At 31.0% G+C, this 23,213-nt stretch overlaps 4 protein-coding genes across 8 annotated transcripts; 2 read left to right on the plus strand and 2 right to left on the minus strand.

Annotated features, from left to right (window-relative positions):
- LOC111285350 (transcription factor HY5-like) lies at positions 1-2,289 on the minus strand. 3 transcript variants are annotated; one of them, XM_022874760.2, is made up of 4 exons: positions 1,745-2,289; positions 1,238-1,421; positions 961-1,117; positions 1-242 (listed from the first exon to the last, which is right to left on the minus strand). In XM_022874760.2, the coding sequence occupies exons 1-4, from the start codon at positions 1,839-1,841 to the stop codon at positions 162-164; spliced, it is 519 nt and encodes a 172-aa protein (XP_022730495.2). In that variant the 5' UTR covers positions 1,842-2,289; the 3' UTR covers positions 1-161. The 3 variants fall into 3 exon arrangements, with proteins under 3 accessions (XP_022730495.2, XP_022730496.2, XP_022730497.2); XM_022874761.2 differs by having other exon boundaries at positions 1,238-1,480; positions 1,745-1,897; XM_022874762.2 differs by having other exon boundaries at positions 1,238-1,475; positions 1,745-1,892.
- Positions 2,290-11,150: 8,861 nt separating this feature from the next.
- Positions 11,151-16,421, plus strand: LOC111286054 (exosome complex exonuclease). 2 transcript variants are annotated; one of them, XM_089762425.1, is made up of 3 exons: positions 11,151-11,289; positions 11,633-14,766; positions 15,916-16,421. In XM_089762425.1, exon 2 carries the CDS (start codon positions 11,791-11,793, stop codon positions 13,063-13,065), a length of 1,275 nt encoding a protein of 424 aa, XP_089618551.1. In that variant the 5' UTR covers positions 11,151-11,289; positions 11,633-11,790; the 3' UTR covers positions 13,066-14,766; positions 15,916-16,421. The 2 variants fall into 2 exon arrangements, with proteins under 2 accessions (XP_089618551.1, XP_089618550.1); XM_089762424.1 differs by having other exon boundaries at positions 11,152-11,289; positions 11,578-14,766.
- LOC111286055 (uncharacterized) lies at positions 11,156-16,421 on the plus strand. The gene is made up of 3 exons (XM_022875827.2): positions 11,156-11,289; positions 14,535-14,766; positions 15,916-16,421. The coding sequence occupies exons 1-3, from the start codon at positions 11,177-11,179 to the stop codon at positions 16,210-16,212; spliced, it is 642 nt and encodes a 213-aa protein (XP_022731562.2). The 5' UTR covers positions 11,156-11,176; the 3' UTR covers positions 16,213-16,421.
- A 3,732-nt stretch (positions 16,422-20,153) lies between these two features.
- On the minus strand, positions 20,154-21,856 carry LOC111286145 (RNA-binding protein involved in heterochromatin assembly dri1-like). 2 transcript variants are annotated; one of them, XM_089763354.1, is made up of 4 exons: positions 21,753-21,856; positions 20,969-21,352; positions 20,537-20,646; positions 20,154-20,459 (listed from the first exon to the last, which is right to left on the minus strand). In XM_089763354.1, exons 2-3 carry the CDS (start codon positions 21,340-21,342, stop codon positions 20,556-20,558), a joined length of 465 nt encoding a protein of 154 aa, XP_089619480.1. In that variant the 5' UTR covers positions 21,343-21,352; positions 21,753-21,856; the 3' UTR covers positions 20,154-20,459; positions 20,537-20,555. The 2 variants fall into 2 exon arrangements, with proteins under 2 accessions (XP_089619480.1, XP_022731698.1); XM_022875963.2 differs by lacking the exon at positions 21,753-21,856 and having other exon boundaries at positions 20,969-21,656.
- Between the last annotated feature and the right edge of the window lie 1,357 nt (positions 21,857-23,213).

Genomic DNA, 23,213 nt, shown 5'->3' on the forward strand with positions numbered 1-23,213 from the left:
AGATGATAAAAAGCTTAGTTTTGATCATTTATGATTTAAGATCACCAAAGTTCTATAGTCATGCTGCTTCATTGCATTGGTAATAGAATTTTCTGAAGCACAAATCTCTTTACATTAGTTTATGTTTTCCAAACCCACAAATTCTATACTCAAGTCACTCCTCATAGAGTTCCATCTGCTGCGGTATTTGAGGTTGAAGTGCCACTTCCTCCTCTCCTACTCGCCGTTGTGTTCTTCACTATCTGCAAATTAAAATAAAAAGTTTTTTAATTGTTTCATTTATTTGAGTTTAAATTTATCAAACCAACACTTACGCCTGAGCCCGAAACAGCACAAGGCTGGCCTAAATCTTGGGCTCAAGCCTGACCTAACCACAGCGATGTCGCCCACCCAGTATTGTCATGACCTAACCAACTTTGATTGTCTCTTCTGGGCCACTTGCCAACTGCTAATAATTATTACTTAAGGCCAAAAATCGGGAGAAAAAAAATGCTCGAGACGGCCACCAGAAAAGTGTTCGAGGAACATCAATGATCAAACATTCAAGAGAGTACTGTCATCAACTTATTCTCAAGCCGCAACATTTTATGGTGTATATATATATATATATATATATATATATATATATATATATATATATATAAAACCAAAGCAAAACAAAAATCAGTCATCTGGTACTGGCAATGTGGGCTCACCTCACATACCCCATTCATGAATTATGCATGATCTTTCAATTTTTTGCAAAGAAAAAAAAAATTAACAATAGATTTACATCTGAATAACATGCCAATTTGTAATAACCATGTGTTTTAATACTTATATCCTTGATATTTATGTTTAGAGTTGAGAATGATCCGATTGCCTCCGTCCAAAGGACAATTATGAGGTGAAGGCAACACTATGTGATTATGATGATGATGATGTTATGTGATGGTGGTGATTGCGAGAAAAGTAATTTACCTGTCTAAGCATCTGATTCTCGTTCTGCAACGTGGACAGCCTCTCTTCAAGCTCAGAGTTTTTCTTCTCCAAGTCTATAACTTTGGTCTCCAGCTCATTCAAGTGTGCCTTTTTCCTCTCCCTTGCTTGTTGTGCTGAAACTCTGTTCCTCAACAACCTTCTCTCAACAGGAAAGAAAACGAGCCACCCAAAGTCAACAACAATTCCACTTGCTCTCAAATAAGAGGGCAAAACAGTAATATCATTTGGCTGAACCCACGCTAGGTCCAAATCTTACCTCTTTAGGCGCCTGTTTTCTTTGTCCGCTGGGCTCCTCCCTCTCTTTCTCTGAACAACCTCACCTGATGGCTGAACCCGGTCCGGACCGGCCAAAGAACCGGCTTCTCGAGGGGCAGCTGGAGCTGCAGACACTTCCCCACCTATCTCAGGCACTCTTCGGATCTCTTCATCACTTTCCATGCCTTAAAAAAATAGTTCTGATTCTTTAACCCAAAAGGATAAAAGAAACTTTTCTTCTTTCCTTATAAAGAAAGCAATGTAACAAATGAAAATGCTGTTGATCTCAATGGATTTTCTCGAGAAAAAAAAAACGAATACCCAGTTAAGAAAGCTAAAAACTTTACAAAACCCACATAGAAAAACCATCTTGTTCCACAAAACCAGATGGAAATTTAGTAAACTTTTTCGAAATATGGAAGAAAAAAATTCATCAAGCACGAAGGTAAGTCATTTTTGCTTGAAATTTTAAAACACTAATGTAAAAATAGCTTAAAAAAAAACTTACCTTCTTTGACTTCAACTTGAAGTGCAGAGCTTGAAGATCTTTCACTACTAGAAGGCAAAGAACTAGCTGCAATTGAACTCGTTGCTTGTTCTTGCATTTCTTTCTATAAGAACGAATAAAGAAATTGAGAGATTTTCTCTGGTCTTTTTTTTTTTTTTTTGGAGTGGACAAAAAGAGCGGTATATTAATGTTACAGTGAGTAAATTAGAAAGAGAATGTTGCAGAACAGTATTAGCCATTGGATTCAATTTAAATCCAAGGGATATAAGTGAGGGAGCGTGGACGTATGGGAGCCATGAGGAAGTTGGCGAATCAAAGGTTAATGAGAAGTGATCGTGGAGGAGCTTGAACCGTTGGATTGTGATTTGATCGGACGACTGGCAGTTAAGAGGAAGAAAATGCAACGTAATGGGACCACATTACGTGCTGGCTGTGCTGCCCATGTTTCTCCGCTTTTGCAAAAACTGGTTTTTCCTTTAATAAATATCTATGGTTTTCTATATTTAAATTGCTCACGTGCGACACACGTGTTTAATGTATGATGGATTTTGGTGTAAAAAAAAATAGACTTTTTTTTTGCATTTTAGTTGCAAATTGTAATAACCGAAATAAGATCAATAAATAAGATATTTTTAAGTTAAATCGGAGGATTTTTTATTTTTTTTCCAAGTATTATGCATTTCTTGATAAGGTAAAAAAAATGAGAATGAAAAGATGCGGGTAAAAAAAAAAAACAAATACATTAAAGATATTTTTTTATATAAAATTTTATATTTATATATTAATATAATTAATTAATAAATTTAAATTTTAAAATTTTTATTCAAGATTCAATTAGAGATTGAATCTTGAAACTTGGCTGAAAAGTTTAGACCCTTTGACTCTTCTTGTTAACAAATTTAGGGTGGAAATTTAGAAATAAAATTTGATGAAATTTCACGAAGGTGTTTCACGTAGTTTTACTCAAACAAATCATTAAAAGCTGTTAATAATAAGTTTCATATTTCTTGAAATACAAAGCTGTCGGTTGTTGGGCGAGTGTCGCTTTAGACTTGATGAAAGAGTTAATTACAGACGGCTTATTAATTGATCTCACTGGGACAGGAATGAAGTACTAGTTGGAGCAATAGGTTTGGCATAATCTATCATAGTTCTACTGTAATGATTAAGCTGAGTAAATTTTCTCCTTCTTTATTTTTTATTTTTCAATTACAATTTTTATTATATAATAACAAAATCCTTTATAATAAATTATTCTTATTATTTATGCTTTATTTTAATAAACGATGAGATTAATTATAATAAAATTAAAAATAATAATAAAATTTATTGTAACTATAATTAAAAAAATTATTATAATTACGATTGAAAAAAATTTTAATAAAAAATTTATATCGACTTGATTTTATTAAAATTGATATTTAAATTGACATTTAAATTTAATTAAAAGCATAGTGAACTTAATCACACTAATCCAATCGGTTACTTAAAGTTATAACTTTTTTTTTTTTATTTTACTCTGTTTTGTTATTTAATTTTTCATTTTTATATAAAGCTTTTCACATAACTTTATTATTATTATATATCGTTTATATAATTGTATAATAAATTAATTAATAAATAAAAGTAATAAATACATAAAAATAATCAATTTTATAATCAAACAAATTATTAGTAAATATGGAAAATATATGCATTTTATAATTAAGTAATTAATTAAAATAAATAATAAAATAAATTAATATTAGTGAATTTATTTTAAGATGTGTAAATGTATTATTATTTTTTAAAATAATAAATATATGTGTCAATATTTTAATTGAATAAATTTTCAAGATATTAACTGTTAAATAATATTAAAATATACAAAAAATTTGTTATACAATATATTTTTAGATTAATTTTTTGATAATTATTTTAATATTTTCTTTTTTTACTACACTTCAATTATTATTGTTTTAATTATCCAAACAAATATCTCACCATTAGTTTTAATTTCATAACTATAATAATCAATTTCATTACTTAGAATAATTAATCTTATTTGTACTAATATTTTCCATCTCATCAAAATCGTAAATGTCTAAATCTCTTCTTTATTTCTCCATCATTCCTTATTTCTTTGTTCCTCAATGATTTTTACAAAAATTTAAAAATATATTGATTTAGTGTATTTAAAATTAACATTTTAATTTTTATAAAATTAACGATTTTTTTATTTGTTGTAATTTAAACTCTAATTATTGTAACTAAGAATTTAATATTTTATAAACATATTACATAGTTTGTTGACTTATAAAATTAATGTTTCATAATTTTTATGTTAAAAACTTTTAAAAATCATAAAAATAATTTTAAAATATAAAAATATAATTTTAAGTATTCTAAAAAAGAAAATTATATAATTTTAAAATATCTAAAAATAATAAAAATGGGACTAACATGGTATTATTATTTATAAATAAATATCTTACACAACACCAAACAAAATTTTAAATTTCATAATTAAATAGGTTTTTAACATTATGGCATGCTTATTTTATTGTCAAAACATTATTAAATTATAACTTTTTTTACCATATTAAATTTATTAATTATTATAAATATAGGCTTAAAAGAGGAAAAAATATTAATTCAAAATTAAGATATTTATGTTCTCGTAAAATTTTTTTAACCATTAAACCAAGAGTTAAGGATTTCAATATATTTAAAGGTGGAATGATGTATACATCTTAGCATTTGGCTCCATGGTATTTGTCATATATTTTCCGTTCAAAGGAGTGCATTCAAATCCCCTTCTCTCAAAGTGAAAAATGGAAAAAGATTTAAGTATAATTTTTTAAATATAGTTGGTGAAATTTTTTTATTAAAAATAATTAAATAAATTTAAAATTTAAAATTCAAAATAATAGATTAAAAAGTTTTATTACATAAATCAAGTGTATAATATTTTAAAAATTTTTGATAAACTTTGATACATTTTTTAGATAAATACTTTTACTAAAATTTTTGATAAAATTTTCACCATTAAATAAGTACGAAATAAATTTTGATTATAAATAATATTTTTAAATTTTTATGAGATTATTTTTAATAGAGAATATCATCAAATTTATTTAAAATTTTTTATTTAAGTCTTCTCTCTAAAGAAATAATGAAAAAAAAAAATCTTTTTCACTACTTGATAGTGAATGCACTTTCAACTAAACAATGAAACTATACAAAAATTAGTTGCAAATTTACAATAAGAAGAAATGAATATATTCTTATTAAATTGAGTTAATAAGATAAATTTTTCCGAAATTAATTGTCCCAATACTCATCACATATGCTAAGGAAGATTACATTTATGTTTACAAAAAAAAAAATGTAATTTTGAAAAGTAGGGTTGAGAAGGATTGTAATATATACCTAATTAATGAAGCAAGCTGGTGCCAAAATCCATGGTAGGCACATATTTAGATAAAAGAAAAAAAAAAAAACATTGTTGAAAGAGTAGGGGAGAAAATAAAGAATTAGGAGCTCCCTTCAGTCCAGAACAGATATCAACAAGAGCTTTTAGATAAGACTAAAATCCTTGAAGCTGTTTTAGGCTGAAAGGAGCCCCCACTTCTCATTACTTCTCATTCTCTCAAGCAATGAAAAACCAGAAAGAGAAAGAAATATATGCATATTCTTGCATTCTTTGGGGAAGAAATGATCGATAGTTGGAGTGGTTAGCTGGGGTTGGAAGTAAGTTGAAGGCCGGGGCTAGTTAAAAAAAAATGGAGTACTTGTGCCTAGCTACCCATTGTTTCTTAGCCTTTTAAGGGAAGTGAGTTAGAGAGGAGGGAACCATGCATGCCAATGGCTATCACAAATTAATGGCTTAACTTAAGTTAGACTCAAACTTCTCTTCACTTTATGGTTCATTAAACAGATTGCATCCAAGGTAAGAAAGGATGGTAGCTACTCTTTAATCTTAAAACTCATTCTTTGCTAGGAAATACTGAAAATAAAAATTAATTAAAAATAAAAGTTATTTAGCATTTTTAAAGGTGAATATAGGCAGATTTTAACTAATTTAATCGGTTAAATTTGATTGAATTTGATCGGATTATATTTAATAATTTAATTGATTGAGCTGAACGATTGCTTGTTGATTTTCTTTTGTTTTAGGTAACCAAGTATAAATCCAACTAAATACAATTCAAGTGTCTTGGTTAATGTTAGCTTGTATAAATCTCGGCAGTGAGGTTGCTCTCAATGAAAATTGAGAACAAGGGATACAAAACCGAAAACAGACTGAGGTAGGTTAGAATTTTAGTATTGTAAGTCTTACTTGCTGCAAGAGGGAGCTGTTTTTTCTCTAGTACAAACTGCAAAGTGGTCCCAAAAGTGAATGGCAGCCTTCAAATAAGTTTCAACTTTGAACAAACAATCCTTTAAAAATCTTTGACAAATGAATGGTCCCTTTCTTCTGTACTAGAAAATCCAACTGCAACTTCGGCTCTGTTTGATAATTAAAAAATAATTTACAAAAAAACAAAAGATTTTCCTTTAAAAGAAATATTTTACAAAAAACTAACTTTTCAATATTTGGATCACTTTAAAAATATATATATTTTTATATTTTTTTTCAATGAAAAACGTAAACATTTTCTTCACCATTCATCTTCTTCTTCCTTTAATTTTCTCTTTTAAATCTTTCTTTAGGTACTCGACATATCTATTTTTAATTCATAAAAATAAAAGGTGGACCGTCATCAACCATAAGTGGGCTTGTTCCCCGAGGTTGTGACAATTTTTAAGACTCTTTCATTAATAAATGATTGATTCAATTGATTAAGATTATTATTTTCGATAAAAAGATATTAGATTTGAGTATTATTGATGATCATTTATTAGAGTCATCTCGAATGCACAACTTACAATCATTTATCTTAAATTGTCAAATATGACACATCCTATCTATCTCTGAATTTTTTCTTATAAAAAAAAAAAGTCTCCTTCCAAAAGTTTTGACCATTCTTGATATATAAATACCTATATATATTATAAAATAAATTTAAATTAGTCCTTCTAAAATTAAAATTGTTAATTTTATTGATTTTTTATTTATAATTTAATTTTTTGTATTGCAATTTGAAAGAAGTTAAAATCATATTGTTATTGCTCTATTTATTATATTCATCAATTATTACTTATATATTTTTAAGAGCAAAAGAAATATTATAAATTTTAAATCACAATAACATAAACTTAACAAAAATCAAATTAATTTTTTAATTTTCTTAACAATATTCTAAAATTTTAACCAATTACCAAATGCAATTTTTTCCTTTTCTTTGTAACTAAATAAAATTTCTCATCTCCGTATAACTTTTCAGTTTCGCTTTTAACTATACTCTTAGATTTTTATTTCATGTTATTCTGTATTTAAAAAAAAAAACAAATCTTAAAAGCACTTTATAAAAATTTTGATCATAATTTTAAATCTCAAAAGTTGGAATTTTATTTTTTTAAAATGTATTTATTTTGCTTGTTTTGATAAAAAAAACTATTGATTAACAATCGATGTATTTATATTTTTTAATTTTAAATTGTCAATTTTTTTTTTTTAATTTTATGAGCTTGTTATTTTTTATTATTAGTACACTGTTTGCATATAATATATATATGATATAATAAGTCTTATAAAAATAAAATAAAATATAATATTAATTGATCTCATCGAAATTAAGTATCATGATCCATCAATAATAAAAACTCAAAAAATAAACACAATAAAATAAATAAATAACAATATTTGAGAAAAAATATTTTTAAAAAAATATACTTGGGCGTACAAAATTAGTTTAGAGATTGAAGACTGAAAAAAGAAACCATGAAGAATAGAGAAAGCTTCTGAAGAAGAAAATGATTTTTAGGAGATCTTGTTAGTTGGCTCTCATGGGAATGTTAAAAGGTTTCTTATCTTTTTAGTGACTGATTGCATTTAAAGGAAGCGAAGAAATCAAGAAAAAAAGTGAATTTAGAAAAGAGATTTGGTGTAAGAGAAGGAAATTAGAGATTGTTCGCTGGATTTAAGAAAATTGTAAGTTAAAGTGTTGTAAATGTGCTTAATTATTGGGAGACAGAGAGATGAGTTATGTCGGAAGAAATTGTCTTTCAGACTAAAAGAGCGGAAGATAATTTTTCCCAAATTGGCAAAGTAGCCTCTGACTAGAAATCAATTGCTATTGTCATCTTTTGGCCAATGAAACACACAAAAAAAAAGGCAAAAGACCATTTCTGAATGTGATGTTCTGTTGTACTAAATGGAGCCTTCATTCCTATATTTTCCTCTTCAATTATTTGGATACATCGGCTGGATTTCCTGCCTCACTTGCATCTTTCCCTTAATCTTCACGCCAACGGAAAGTCATCTTCACAGCCAAACTTGCGGAAATTGGATTTATCTGCCTTTCATCAAATGGATTTTCCTCCATTCCAAACCCTTTAAAGTTCACCAGAAAAAACAGACAAAGGTTTAACGCCAATGTACTATTTTCTACAATTTCATGTCTATATGTGTGAATTATAATGGCTAGAAATTTGTATGTGATGTTGGGCAATGCCATTAATGGCTATTGCTTGTGTGGGGAAATCATCTTTTATCAGCTCCACGCAAACCTATTTGTGGCAGTGAAGTTGAAAACACGGACCCATCGGCGCACGTGTTACTTGCAACTTTTGAGATCCCTTTATACATATATATATATATGTATATATATATATTTATATAAAAAAAAGTTATAAATGTTGAAATTTGATATTCAATTCTATTAAATGTTAGATTTTGAGATCTCTTTCAGCTCATAAATCTTGTACATGTCAAACATTTTTCACATTATGGTATTTTAAAGAACTTTTTAACGAAAAGATTGCATAAAATATGGTTTATTATGACGATGAATGGGAAAGGAATAATGAACGTAAAGAAGCAGAGAACCCAACAACTTGACAGCGTCGAATATCTGTTAACATGAAACTATGTCTGGTGTTTCTTTGACTTGGATTTTGGCAATGTTGGGAGTTTTGGAAAAGGATTATCTTGACGAGATAATTTTCCAAAAACTTTAATAAGAGAAGATGGATTCATGGTTGACTTGCTACGAGGGCAAGTGTTGGGGACCGGATTGGAGCTGCCACGCTCTCTGGTACTCTGGCATGCCCTTAGCTGATCTCTATAATGCACCGAGCCGTCTTCCCCCAGCTCATACAAGTCATCCCAGACTGAACCTGATGACCCCTGCCTCCTGAATGAAACTACAGACCTTTGCAAAGTTGCCATGTTTCTTTAACTCTCTATGGAGGTTCTGCAGCAAGTGACACAGAATCTCTGTTTGCTTCAGGCTTCGTATATAGGAACGGCGAAGACAGAAGAATTTGAAGGGAAGAATGAAACGAAACAGGTTAATGGATGGAATCATAACATACTTTTGTTTTTGATCTTTTATTTGATTTGACCATGTTGGGTTTCGTTGCTGAAAGTTGTGCTAAAATTCAGCCCAAATATAAGGAATTTTTGTCTCGAATTAATGTAGTTATGTGTATGTTTTTATGTTAATTGAGGCCGTTCTACTAACTTGGACGGCTATCAGTATCATTTTGATGATCATGTTTTTGTTTTCTTTCGCTTTTCAAGAGTAAATGAAATGTGAAAGTTTAAAATTAATACTATGTATCAAATCTCTCCTGGTGGTAGGTGAGACTCGAGATTGGTTTTGGTTGAATCCTAATGAACAATCAATTGGTCAAATGCCAACCCACAAGACCTCAAAGTTTACAGACTGCAGGGCTTGGAAACATAAGGCATTCGATTGGACCAGGGTTGCAGATCGTAGCAGGCTTGGGGACGATTTTGACAGAGATAGGGTTTCTTTTAGATGATGATAAAATTACGTAATTGTCATTTTTAAAAGTATATATAAGTTGTAAATGTTACGTAAAAATCGATCGATTTAATCAATTAAATTATTTTTATTAATTGATTTTAGTTGAAATTAATTATATTAAATTGATTGTTTTTAATCAATTATAATCGATCAAGTTTTTTTAAATTGATTTATGCTCATCTTTAATTAAATAAAAATAAAAATATCTTTCTAATTTCAAAAAAATTAAAATAAAAATTTATGATTTTTAATAAAAATAAATTGATTTGATTCAATGCGATTTGAGCAATAATAAAAAAAAATATAGAACTTCATAATATTTTAATGATTAGATTAAATGTTGAGTTTTTTATTTATTCAATTTATTGGCTTAATTGGAGCATTAATTATATTTTAAATATAATATTTATTATTAAATATATAAAATATGACAATAAATAAACAAATTCGACTTGTTAGTATGTTAAGGAAATGTTAAGTGACATGAGTTCAAAACTTCAAGTTTTATTGTTACACGTCGAGATTCAAATTTTAAATTCGTGTAATTTTAAGATTTCGATATAAATTTATTTTATATTTTAAATCAATTTAATTATTATTGTTCATATTTTTATAAAGTATTATTTACTTTGGATTATGACATCTTTTCACAATTTTTATTCTCGTGAAATATTATCTGTTTTAATCCTTTTGATCTTATAATTTTGTTTCACAAAAAACGTTTCATAAGTTAAAGATGATATAAACTTTTATCTCCTGTAAATAATTTTAATAAATAATCGATGTAAAATTCATGATTATTTTATGAGACCGTGACACTATTATTTATAAAATATTTTTAAAAGTAATTAATAATTTAAATAATCAAAATAATCAAAATCTAATCAAATCCAAATCAATCAATTCAATCAAACTTAATATAACAAAATTTTAACCAATTCTTGACCCGTTTGATGTTATTTCATTTTTTTCAAATTTCAAAACTAAACATGCCATTAATGCTCGATTCAATTTATTCAACCGCCTAATGCTGAAGTTAAACTCCCATTTAACTTAGGTTTAAAATTTTGGATTATTTAAAAAATCAAAATTATCTTAACCTAATTAAAAATTTTAATTCATTTAAAAAATAAATTAAAAATACTCTTCCATATTTGAACATCCACTTTTTTATTTTAGGTTTTTTAAATTTTGAACACTTTTATATCAGTATTTACATTTTTTTTTAAAATTTGAATTTAAATTTGATTTTTTTTTAATTTGAAAATAAATACTTCCGGGCCGATTAACAATCTTTTGTCAAAAATAATATAAAACCAATCGAAGTCGACAAATGATAAGCAAAGCCAGCCACCGTGTGTTTGTCATCATTCACAGTTGGTAAACTTAACTACGCCGTCGTTTCGGCTAATTCTAAAACGCAGTGTCCTGTTTCAAGATGTAAAAGACCTACCGGGCCGGTTCAGTACTCTTTGCTGGGTTCTTTCTCGAGTGCTTTCAAAGGTCTCTGGGAATGGCAACTACGGCTGCATCATCAACAGCCTCAAGAGGATGGCTGAGCGACATCTCGTCAATGTCATCTCGGATTTATTTCTTCCTTATCATTCTTCAGATCCCTCTTTTCAGGTCAAACTCCATTTATGTTTCTTCTTCTCATTTCTAACACTCCCTGGATTCATAAGCTCATATCCTAAGTTGTTTCTCAATCTGGGTATTTCTTTGATTTTATTTTTTTCGTGTTTTAGCATTTGGATTTTGGCTATTTCAACGTTTTAGGTTGATTTGTTGCTCTACTGTTCTTTCTTAGGATGTGCTTGTTTTAGCTGTGTCGATATCTGTTTCTAGTTGCATCTTTTGCTTTTAAGTTGCTTCTTTTCGTTTTCAGCAACTAGTTATAGAATCTATTTCATATAGGTGCTTGGCCTATTTGGGTGTTCTCTGTTGAGATCTGTTTTTCAATTTGGATTAGATAAAAGAAACAGTGAATGAGAAAGAAAGCACTGAGAAGAAGCTATAAAAAGTCAGAACTATTGCTGCTATGGCGTGGATCATGTAATAATGTTGTTTTATGATCACTTGTGAGGTTGATTTTCGGAGATATATCATTTTAAGAGAATTGGCCAACTGATGAGGGCTTTTAAGGTTGTTCGAAATGTTCTCCAAGGTGCAAAGTATCGTGAAACGAAGCGTAATGGTGCCTTGCATTTCAATTCATTGTTATATCACTGCACAGGTGAATCCCACCAAGAGTTCTTGCCTCATGAATGGTATGAAAAGGCATTTCCAAAGTTAACAAGATTGGCCTGCTACTTAAAAGATGTGGATTTAGTTGATGGACGGCTTTTGAATGTGAACGACAATTCAATCATCATCGATGATCGCATTGAACAGAAAATGAATACTTTCAAGTCACTTGCAAGGATCTTTATTGGGTCTCCATCAGTTCAGCTAATGCTAAAGAAATATGTCTCTACATTTGACTGTTTTAGTAAACTTAGTGAAAGGCAGCCCATGATTGTGAATTCGTTAAGCAAAGTGAGCAGTGTTTTGAATGTTACTGCTCAACAGAGGAAGTTGGTGCGTCTATCAATATGTCCTCAGGTTACACAACACAGGATATGGACAGGTGCCCTTGAGGAAATATTGAATGAATTGAAATTAGAGATTGATTTGTTGAATTGCCAATTCCCAAGTAAAGGAACTAAGATGGGTCAGCAGATAGTTTCTAGCTGCCTTGAGTTCTTGGCTGAATCAGCTGTTTCTTTTGACCCTGATTCTGCTTCATGGATGCGGCTTTCACCTGCAAAAGTTGTTGACTCTCCTTCACGCAAATGGGAAGATGTTCTTGAGATGTTCACTGATCTCATTAATTGTTTAAAGAGTGAAAATGGTTGGCCTAATCATTTGACAAAGATTAAGGTAATGAAAGAAGGTCTTTCTCAGATCAGGGATGTGTTAATCGATAATAGTATTGGGTACAAGGATGCCAGGCACCAAGAAAACCTGGTACAAAAGAAGCTCTCTAAGACATTGGGGCACTCATCACAGTGCTTGTTCACACTTTTATTGTTTTACCTCTATGGACAGGTTAGAGATATTGAAGTGGATTTGTGTGGAGCGGTTTATGGGAATGGTTCGGAGAATAGGTTTACCTTGTGCATGGGAAGAATTCTGACTTCTAATGAGGAAAAGGTGGTTTGGAGTGGGCTTAAGCAATTGGACAGGGCTCTGGGGTTATTCAAGTTTGTATGGGAAACAGCAGGTATGAAAGGGATTTTGGAGTTGCAAGGCCACTTATGGTGTGTTGGGCCTGAGGAGAGGTCGGTCACCTATCGAGGAAATGCCTTCTTTATACATGGGATCAGTCTTGGACCAAAGAGCACCTCATCAAGACTTCTATGATGTTTTATGGTTATATTCTAGAATTGGTGATTAGCAATTGCTTCACATTGTTCAAGTCCAGACACTTTTTTGTTTTAAATTTTATTTGATATACAACTCATTTCAAATATGTTAAGCCTATGAAGCTATTTTGCCTATCGTTGTTTATTTTAGATGATTAAGGTTATATTGTAGAATTGATGATTCGCAATTACTTTGCATTATTCAAGATTTGATAGCTTTCAGAAATCCTTTTTGACTTTGTCTCAAAGCAAACTGGACTGTTTGTCTGGTCTAACTAATAGAGTCTATCAAGTTTCTAAAAGGTCAATATGCAAGAAGTAATTCTTGTTTTCATTCGTCACTAATGTGTTGACTATAGCAGGCAAGTGTGTTGGCAAAATGCAGAAATGCCAGGTGTTGCATGTGTATACAGATTAAGGAATGTAAGGAAAGATTTATAAGCTGATTTTTTATTTCCCAGATGTGAAATGGCAAAAAGTTGCGAGTTACTGTTTTTAGGATCCTTATTTAGTGGCTCTAAATGTTTGCTACCTGATCTATTGTTCAGTGCAATACAATTTGTTGCATTCTCTTACTGGATCGATGATTTCTTTTTCTCAATTGAACGCTGAAATTTTCATTTCAGTTCATTGTATTCTCACAAATACTGTTCTTCCTATTTTTGGATAGTTCTCTCAATAATATTGATGTGAACTGAGCTTATAAGTTAAGCCTTAGGTTTGGACAACCATGCAGATTAGCAATTGAATGAATTGTTGTTCATATTTTTATTTAAAATGAATTGCTTTGGAGGTAGCCACAAAGACTGTCAATAGAAGTTCATGTTTTTCAATTCGTATGTTGCACCTAATATGCTGATCCTTAGATTGTGTGAAGTATTCTATGTCTTTCAGACTTTAAATTTGTGTGGAACTATGACAAGCTCTGTCTCAGAACTGCATTTTCTTGGAGTAAAACATCATACTCCAGTTCAGAAGATATGAGATTGGTTAATAAGCTTCTTTTAGTGTTTTAATATAATGAAGTTTTAAATATAATGGTAGTCAAATTACCCTGCAGTTTTTCCAACAGAAAAGAAACACACTGTAGTTTATAAAAACTGAAAAGATGCCAGTCTAATCATTCTCGAAAGTTAAAGTGTTTGCCATAGAATGTGAATCATGCAGTTTTAAACAGCTGAGTGCTAAATAATATTTTGTTTACTTCTCTTTCAATGGATTCCCCTCGGAAGGATGCCTTGGAACTAGCATTCCAACCGTAAGTTGCTTGCTTTAGTTTAGTTGCCTTTGTTGGATATATGTGCTTTTGTTCATTCATCATTTTTGGAAATATTAATGGAAATAAATGTAGACATTCCTTTTTTCTTTGTCCATGGTCTTGTTGATTGAGAGATATATAGATGAGTAAACTATACTGGAATCTGATTCCAGAATGGGGCTTCTTTATCAGCTTTTCTCTTTTGGCAGGATTCCATGTAGATCTGGAATGTGTTCAACTCCAATTCATGTCACATCTTCCCAGTTGATTGCAAGTGACATCTTTCCTGTACCTGTGGTGAAGGCACTCCTGTTTCCTGGAGCCATTGCAAATGGCCTTGTCAAGAACATGACTGTTCCAAGCTGGGACAACCTGTTAAACATCTATAACTTAACTAGTATAAAGGAAGCCTCTGCAGTGCCTGACCTGCAGCGCTTAGAGGTTCGTATCTTTATCTTTTATCTTTCTACTTTTTAGCACTTTATGCATTTTCAGTATTAGTATGAAGAAATCCATTGTTCTGTTAGTGGTGAAGCCTGTAGTGATGCATATACATAGTCTTACTGGTCCCTACATAAATTATTTGCAAAACCAAATACCACAGTCCATCTGTCTTTAGTGGCAAAATAAAAATACAGTCCATGGAATGCAATTTTGTGTTGTCACAGGCTGGATTAATGAAAAACTACCTTGTCCAGCAATTATGTAACTCTTCTGATATCACCTTCCAAGTAAAATTGACTTCTGCATGCATGACAGTGCACAAAGTCATATATAGAGTTGGCATCGGGTCGGGTTCGGGGCGGGTTTTGCTCGCCCCAAACCCGACCCTACTTTATGTGTTATAGAACCCGAACCTGACCTTACCCAATTTTTTTTTTGGTTTTTTCATACCCAAACCCGACCCTGACTCGATACTATATAAACTGTACCCGATCTGATCCGACTCGAAATTAATAAAATATTATTTTTAAAATATAAAATATTTAAAAATATCATTATATAAATATATAAATAAAAAATTAATTAATTAATTAAAAAATAAATTTTTATATAATATCGGGTTGAGTTTGCCTAAAACCCGAACTCAACCCGACACCGATTGTTTCATAATCTTATCCGACCCGACCCGAAACCCAAATTTCGAAAAAAAAAACCGATCTCGTAGGGTCAGGTCAGGTCGGAACCCGTTGGTGATGGGTTAAATTGCCGATCCTACTCATATATGTTGAATTATTCCCAGAACCCGTCTTACTGTTTTCTTAATATATTTGTCACCAATTTGTCATCCAAAGAGAAAATAAAATGGACATCTGACAATGGGCTGCAGGCCGCTTCCATGACACTCTTCACCATCCTTACAACTTCTACACAAGCGTTTAGCTTCAAAAAGTCATGCAAATTTGTGTCCTTTGATAAGCCCAATCTTGTCAAATATGCGATTGTACACTTCACCATCCTTGCATCTTCTGCACAAGGGTTTAGTTTCAAATAGTCATCCAAATTTGTGTCCTTTGATAAACCCAATCTTGTAAAAAACAAGATTGTCTTGTAATCTCATCCCATCTCCTTTATCTGGTTCTTGTACAGGTTCTGGCGGGAAGCTACTTCTGTGTGGCAGGAGCACTTGTTGGCCTTCTAAAACCTGGAAGGATGAGCATGTTTGGGACGCTACTGGTAATCTGGGGTCTTGTCAAGGAAGGGATCTTGGGAAAGCCAGCAAATTCTGATACTACAAAAGCTGTGTACGTATATCCAACAATGTTGATTGCACTAATTTGTGCCTTGTCATCTATCAAGTATGATGTGAAGAAAGTTATGAGAACAGCTCCCGCACGACCAATTGCAAAGCCTCTTCAGAGCTCTTCCAAATCTAAGCTGAAATAATTTGAAATTCCATTCTCTTGAGTGAAAAGTTTCACATTTTCTTTTATACTGAACACTTGTAACGGATCAGCTGAAGTTTTCCCGTAGATGTAATTCCAAAAACCTCATTTGCTGCTTAAAATTTACTTTTTATTTTCAAATGTTTCCTGGATTTGCATGCCATGCATGGAACTTGGATGGTTACGAATAAGATCTTAAGGTTACATCAAGATTAGTCAAGCTTTAGAGGTGTTGTGCTTTACTTGTACATTTAAAGCAGGCAGGTAGGCTGACATAATGGCTAGAAACTGTGGCATCGACTTGGATAGTTTGCACAAGCTCATTTTATCTATGTATTCAAGCTTAGCCTTATTGTTTTAGTCTCTTTTGCTTTTATTCCTCCCTCGCTTCTGCATTTGTTCGTCTTGAAATGGCATTCTAGCAGGTAAAAAAACTGTTAAAGCTCCTTTAGCTGCCTTGGAAGTTTTCATTTGTGAGTTTTTGTACATGTCATTCAACTGGATCGTGATGATGAACTAGAAGAGGAAATTTACAAGAAAAAACTAATAAACCATGTAAACTTGTCATTCTGCTTGCGGTATTTAATCAGCTTGCTGTACTCAACTCCCTTTCTCGATTGATTCATCAGCTTATCCTAGTAGCGTGAACCATCAAATTGAACCAAGACTTTCACTCGACGCTCTAATTTCAAAAGCTTCCATGTCTCTTTCCTTTTATAATTGTACTCCAATGCATCCGCACCCTCATTTTTTTTTCTATATTTATTAATATTTGTTTTTTTTAATATATGTAAATTAAGTAATCAACGTATATTTTATAAATAAATATATTTGTAATAATTTATTAGATATTAATTCAATTTTTATTTCTTAATAATTATATTTTATTCATTGTATGATTACAATTTTGTTCTTTCTTTTAAAAATTAAAACATGTATACATTTGAATATTTGCAATATTGTATTGATTAAAGGATTTATAAAAAAGAAATTTTTTTTAAAAAAGAAAAAGTTATAGATATTTGCAACATTTAATATTTATATTAAGTATATATTGGATATATAGATACATAGGTTTGTCAATACTCTATGTTTTATTCGAATATTTTTTATATATTTAATTAACTTTCATATACATTGAAGAATTTTAAAATTTTTTAAACACTTTTATAAATCCAATAATTATCTTTATCTCAAGAATTTATTTTAAAGAATTATATTTTTTAAGTCTTATATATCTTTGGATTTTGAAATAATTAATTTGATTTATAAATTTGATTGAATGGAATGAGTTGCTTGTGTTCAAATTAGAGGTAAAGATGAGGTTCTTAGAAATAAAAATAGAAACTGGATTAAGGATCTCAATCACCAACCGATGAAGTTTTGTATTTCATTTATTTGGATTGGATGATAGAAAAGAGATTTCCACCGCAAAGCATCGATGAACAGATATGATCTCCAAAAGAAATGTCCAAAAAACTTTAAAAAAATCCAGTGTGGATTTGCATAAGAAAAACGCCCCTCAAGCTTTTTGCAAAACACGCAGCAGCCAACTGTAAATGGTTTGTAAAGGATTAACAAGTTTCAACATGCTTGGTTTATAAAAGTTAAGAGTTAAAGGGAAAAACTTTAAAAAGTTTGTCATTTTTTGGTGCCTTGAATTGGATAAAAAGTCATCCTTTTGTCTTTGCTTTCAATATTGACTATCACAGTGTCGATCATTTAAATATCAACTCGGCTGGCCTTTGGGGGCCCCAACGGATATTTTAAAATCGTGATTAAAGATTTTCGTGCTCTTTTTTCATCAATTGTCTTTTTTTTTTTTTTTAATTTGTTGCATTTTGCCTGGTCATCCCTTTAATTTGTCAGCTCGAAATTTGAAACCCATCAATCAGGAGTTTATAAAATTTGCAGTTTACATATGTAAGTCTGCTTTTTCCAAATACTTTTCAGTTATTGGCCTATTAAATAATTAATATTTATTTGAGCCGAGCATTTAAAAAGAAAAAAATCTTGTTTTCATTTGAGGATAAAGAGCTTTTTTATTTTTTATTAAAGATTGTATGACACTGTTATTTTATATCAATATATATATATATTTATTTAAATCATGTTAAATAATCATTTATTAAAAAATCAATTATTTATTGCATAGATAATTAAATAATAAATATTTATCTTAATAATTAATTTTTTTATTAATATAATTATGTGACATGATTTGAATAAAAGAACATATTAAAGTAATTATTTCATATAATATTTTCTCAAAGAGCTTAATTAGAAGAGAAAAGTTATCCCCATATTTTTAACCCAATCATGGAGTTAAAAAACATATTTAAATAGCCATATAGTTGATTAATTTTCATTTACTTATGGCCCCATATTGGAATTAGATACACTAATCATGGATCGATCCTTCCCACAATAGACGCAATAATAAAACATAAGAGACAGCTAGAGAAAGAATATATATATATATATATATTTATACATATAGATTAAGAATGATGGCAGCGAATGCAGTGGAAATGGGGCAAAAAACATGGATAAGCATGCAAGAAGTGCCAAAATATGATTGTATATAATGCAATTGGGAAGTACTTTCACTACTTCACTAACATCAGCAAAAGCAAATGAGAAGTGAAGTAACATAAAACTAAGCTTAAAGTGAAGCAAAGAATCTTGCTAAAAGCTAAATAATGGATTGTAGTAGCAGACACTAATGAATGTATGTGTGGTTACTTTTTGACCAATATATGTATTTTTTGCTCTTAAATTAACATTTCCCTTTATATATTTTTACCCCAAAACCCAAGAAGTCAATAAGGGTACCCATGAAAGGTTCCCTTCAAAAGCTTTGGAATCCTATGTGAATTATACATCAAAAAAATTTCCTACATATAAAAAGTATTGGATTAGTCAAAGTTAACCCCATCCGATAATCAAAGAAAGCAAACTAATAATAATAATAATAATAATTAATTTGATGGAAAATTAGACTATATATCTTGACTATAACTTTTTCATTGTTCCTTAGAATTAGTACATTGGATGCTGCAAAGTACAATTAATATCCAAGAGTTATCTCTTCCTTTTTTAGTTAATATAATATTATATTAATGCATGATAATTAATTAGCAGTTCTTAATTAAAATGATTAGTAGGGCATTTTAGGGCTCCATGAAACCAAAATTAAACTGTTAAATACAAATATATATGTATGAATGGTCCATGTTACAGACTTACAGTGACAGCTTGTATGGATGGTTTTAAAGTGACTTGTTTCAGCTTGAGAATCCCCACCATATCCAATTAACAATATGGCATAGAATCCCACGGAAAACCTTAAAAACAAATGATTGATTTGAAATTCACCTAACCTTAATTAAAAACAAAAATCCCATTGTGTATATAATTAATCCCAAGTGCTCATGCTGTTCTAACTTAATGCATATTTTGGAGGATTCGAGAAGAATAATATATCAATTTGGCGAGGTTTGGAAGACAAGGACTTTAGTTACATCAAATGTAAATATATATATATATATGTATGTATGTTGCAAATATTTCATTAATTTCTTTGAAGTTAGCTAGGCATCTGATTTTCAATCTTATTGTAATAATGTCTCATCTAATATTTCAAAGATATGATGCTCGTTTGGACATGATTTATTGTCTTAATCTCTCTTAATTGCTAAAAGATTAAATATTCGTAAGGCATAATTATTTGAATCAAATATGCTAATACTAGTAGCACTACATTTCTTCTCTTGCATTGGTTTAAACAAAAGAACCTATTGTGGTCCAAGAATGACCCTTTACTTTGCCTTTGCCTTTGCAGAAGTGATCGTTTGCTGATTTTAAGTTACAATACTCAAATATTCCTTGGACCATTTTCAAACGAAAAGCAGTCTTCCACAATAGATATAGCAAAGAGAAAGAGAAAGAGAAAGAGATTGAGGCACAAAGACACTGATATAACATTGCTGATACCATAGATCAATTACATGCCTATACTTTGATATTATAAGAAAGCTGACAAAATGCTAAATAATTTAGCTCAACTTCAACTGAAGTCTTCAAACATGATTCATCTAAAGTTCCCTAGTAGAAGACAGAGATAAGGAATATCTAAAATAGTGAAAAAAAAAAAAAAAAAAAAGAAGGAGAGAGAGAGGAAGCTAGGAGCAAAAAGAGTGATCATCTGGGGGGTGTCTTGTGTGATCTCTCTTGGGACTGCAGTACCTGAAATCAGTTGTAACAAAGTTGTAATCTGTGAGGAAATTTGGACAAAGGTTTCAAAAACTATTTAAGTCCCATACCCCAAAAATGAAAATTTTATTAATATGAAGATTTGTTGCTGAAGTCCCTTGGTGCATTGCATCGGAAACATTCCATCCTGCTGGCAAAGTTGTGCTCATTGCAGCCCGACCTGTCCAATTAATGCCACCCAAAAAGAATGAGAAATTAGTCAACTGAGATATTTTTTGGGCATAACAAGAACTGTTTATCAATTCTCACGTTCAAGTTTATGTTTATGCAGGATAAAATGAAAATAGTATTTTTTTTTTTTAAATAGTTCACAACTTTGAAACTTTCCTTTTCAGTGAAAAATATAGATTTTCCTATCAACATGTAATGCCTATGATCGATAGGTCACCACTTAAGTACTTTATATTGTAATAGTATGAAAATATTTTATGCTTTAATACAAGGATGCAAAAATAAAAATTGTGTCAATCATTTAAATCAACCTGGTGCAAATCCAGTCCCCAGATTTCCAGTTTGAGCGGCTAGAGCTGCCACTGCCAAAGCCATAACCCCTCATACGAGGCATGTCACCTTCAAGTCCTCCTCCAGACGATTCATCTTTGGCTGCACCACACTTGAAGCAGCTTGATCTGCTGGCGAAGTTGTGAGCTCCGCAGTTCCCCATAGTGCAATACCAGTCACCAGGCCTAACATCAGGTCCTGTACTGAACCCGAATGATGAGCCACCCCTGCCACCAAAGCTTCCATAGTCACCTCTCTCGCTAGGTCTTGGTTCTCTACAGCGCTGGCACGAGTCCCTCCTTTGGAAGTTGAGGTGTTGGCATGATCTGCAATTCCAGTCTCCTGGCCTGCTCATATTTTCTCCTCTAAAAGAGTTGAGCAAAAAAAGCGGGAGACGTAAATATAATCAGCCCATAGCTTATAACAAAGAAAAGGCTAGTACATCATAACAAACAAAGACAGAGCTGGATCTGGACTAGCATAACATGTGCTGTAGTACTATTGAGAACAATTTTTGTCTGGTTTTCATAGACAAAGGGAGCACACAAGTAAGTAATAATGTAATAAAATAAGTTCCCGCTAAGAATGGAAGGCACTAATAATAAATAAACTACTTTGAGATGCATCAATTTCATAATGAATCTTGGAATATGGTACCCAAACTTGTAATCAAAACCTAAAAGTGCTGAGCGTTGCAGGTCTAGAAAATAGAAAAAATGAGGCCAGGGAATGGAGTTGGAAAATCCATAGTGTCTAGCTGATCACCTTGAGAGAGCAGCTATGCAGATGGTGGAAGATAGGAAGAGTCAGTAGCACTGAAGATACATACAAGAAATCCTGTTGTAAGGAAACTTGTGGTTTTTTAATATGGGGTTTGGTTATTTATATACCTGACTAGACCTTGAGAATTGAAGTAGTAGCTAGCCAGTGGAGTGCTTAGGGTTTTCTTTTTCGTATTCTTCACTTTAACTCCTTGAACAATGGAATCACAATAAACTAAAATTCGAAAAAGAGATAAAGGAAATTTGAAATTAGATTCCAAAGGGGAAAAAAAGATTTAAAAAGCGCCAACTACAGCTCCTTTTTAGGGCTTCTAGTTGCATGTAGAGGTGTGGCAAGTGCATGAGCACATGCAAACAATTTACTATTATTTACTTCCTTATATGCCCTTCTTTCTGCATGCTTTTCCTTTATACTCCCAACACATAAATCTTTTTTTTAGAAATATGTGAAGGCTCATTGAATTGTATGTTATAAATCAGAATCTACTTCTAGTATATTATAAATCTTATTAGTCCTTCAAAGTTTGAATTCAATGAAAATTAATTTTACTAAAATTAAGTTTCAAATTCTAATTGTATATATAAGGATTCTATATAACTTTGTTTGACAATTGTATCCGTCATTTTTCTATTGTTTCAACTTCATAAGCAACTTGATTTACTTGAAAATTTCAAATTTTAACTATGAATTGTCTTCTTGGAGAGGAAAAAAACCCCAGCTCATTTACCGATGGGGATCCAATTCATTGAGTTTATATGTAGTTCATCCACAAGAAAATTACATCAAATGCATATATATAATTCATTTACCCTATAGCACATCAAATTTTGATTTCTTTCTTAGAAAAAGGCGAGCAGGGAGAGAAATAACTTGCAATTTAGACTGTTTTATACGTTGCTGTTCCAGTCTAGCTCATACCCAAAAATGGTATAACATGTGAGCTTGCACTGCAGTACTAGCTGGTCTTTCCATGGATGCAAATTTGGCCTAATTGCCTGCTAATTTGTTCCATTCCACCATCGCCAGCCATTCACATATTAAATTCCTTTGCCTATGTTTTCTACTTTATAGGAGAGTCAAACCCCCGCCAGCTAGCTCATGTCCCTACATAAAGCAAATTTAGCACGCATTGTAACCCTCCAAACACAGCCAGCTATAGCACGTCCAATCCTTCTAATCTTGCGCTTGATGAACCAAAGAGAAAAACTTTTTGACTGTGGCACATTAGGGCCGCTGCATGCCCTCATTTTTGTTTTGTTAGCTATCAGAATTATGCTCGATCATATTCAAGCAGGGAGATCGACGTTGCCTTGATGTTTTTTTCCCTGTTGAGTATTTGAGTGATGAGAAGATTGGATAAGGAGGACAAATGAACAAATCTCTAAAAACCTTAGATAAAAAAGGACCCCACGCCCGCTTTATTCTCTTATCTTATGTCTCCTT

The sequence above is a fragment of the Durio zibethinus genome, chromosome 6 (genome assembly GCF_047325235.1).
Source record: "Durio zibethinus cultivar Kanyao isolate XHJ-2024 chromosome 6, ASM4732523v1, whole genome shotgun sequence".
Lineage (NCBI taxonomy): Eukaryota > Viridiplantae > Streptophyta > Magnoliopsida > Malvales > Malvaceae > Durio > Durio zibethinus.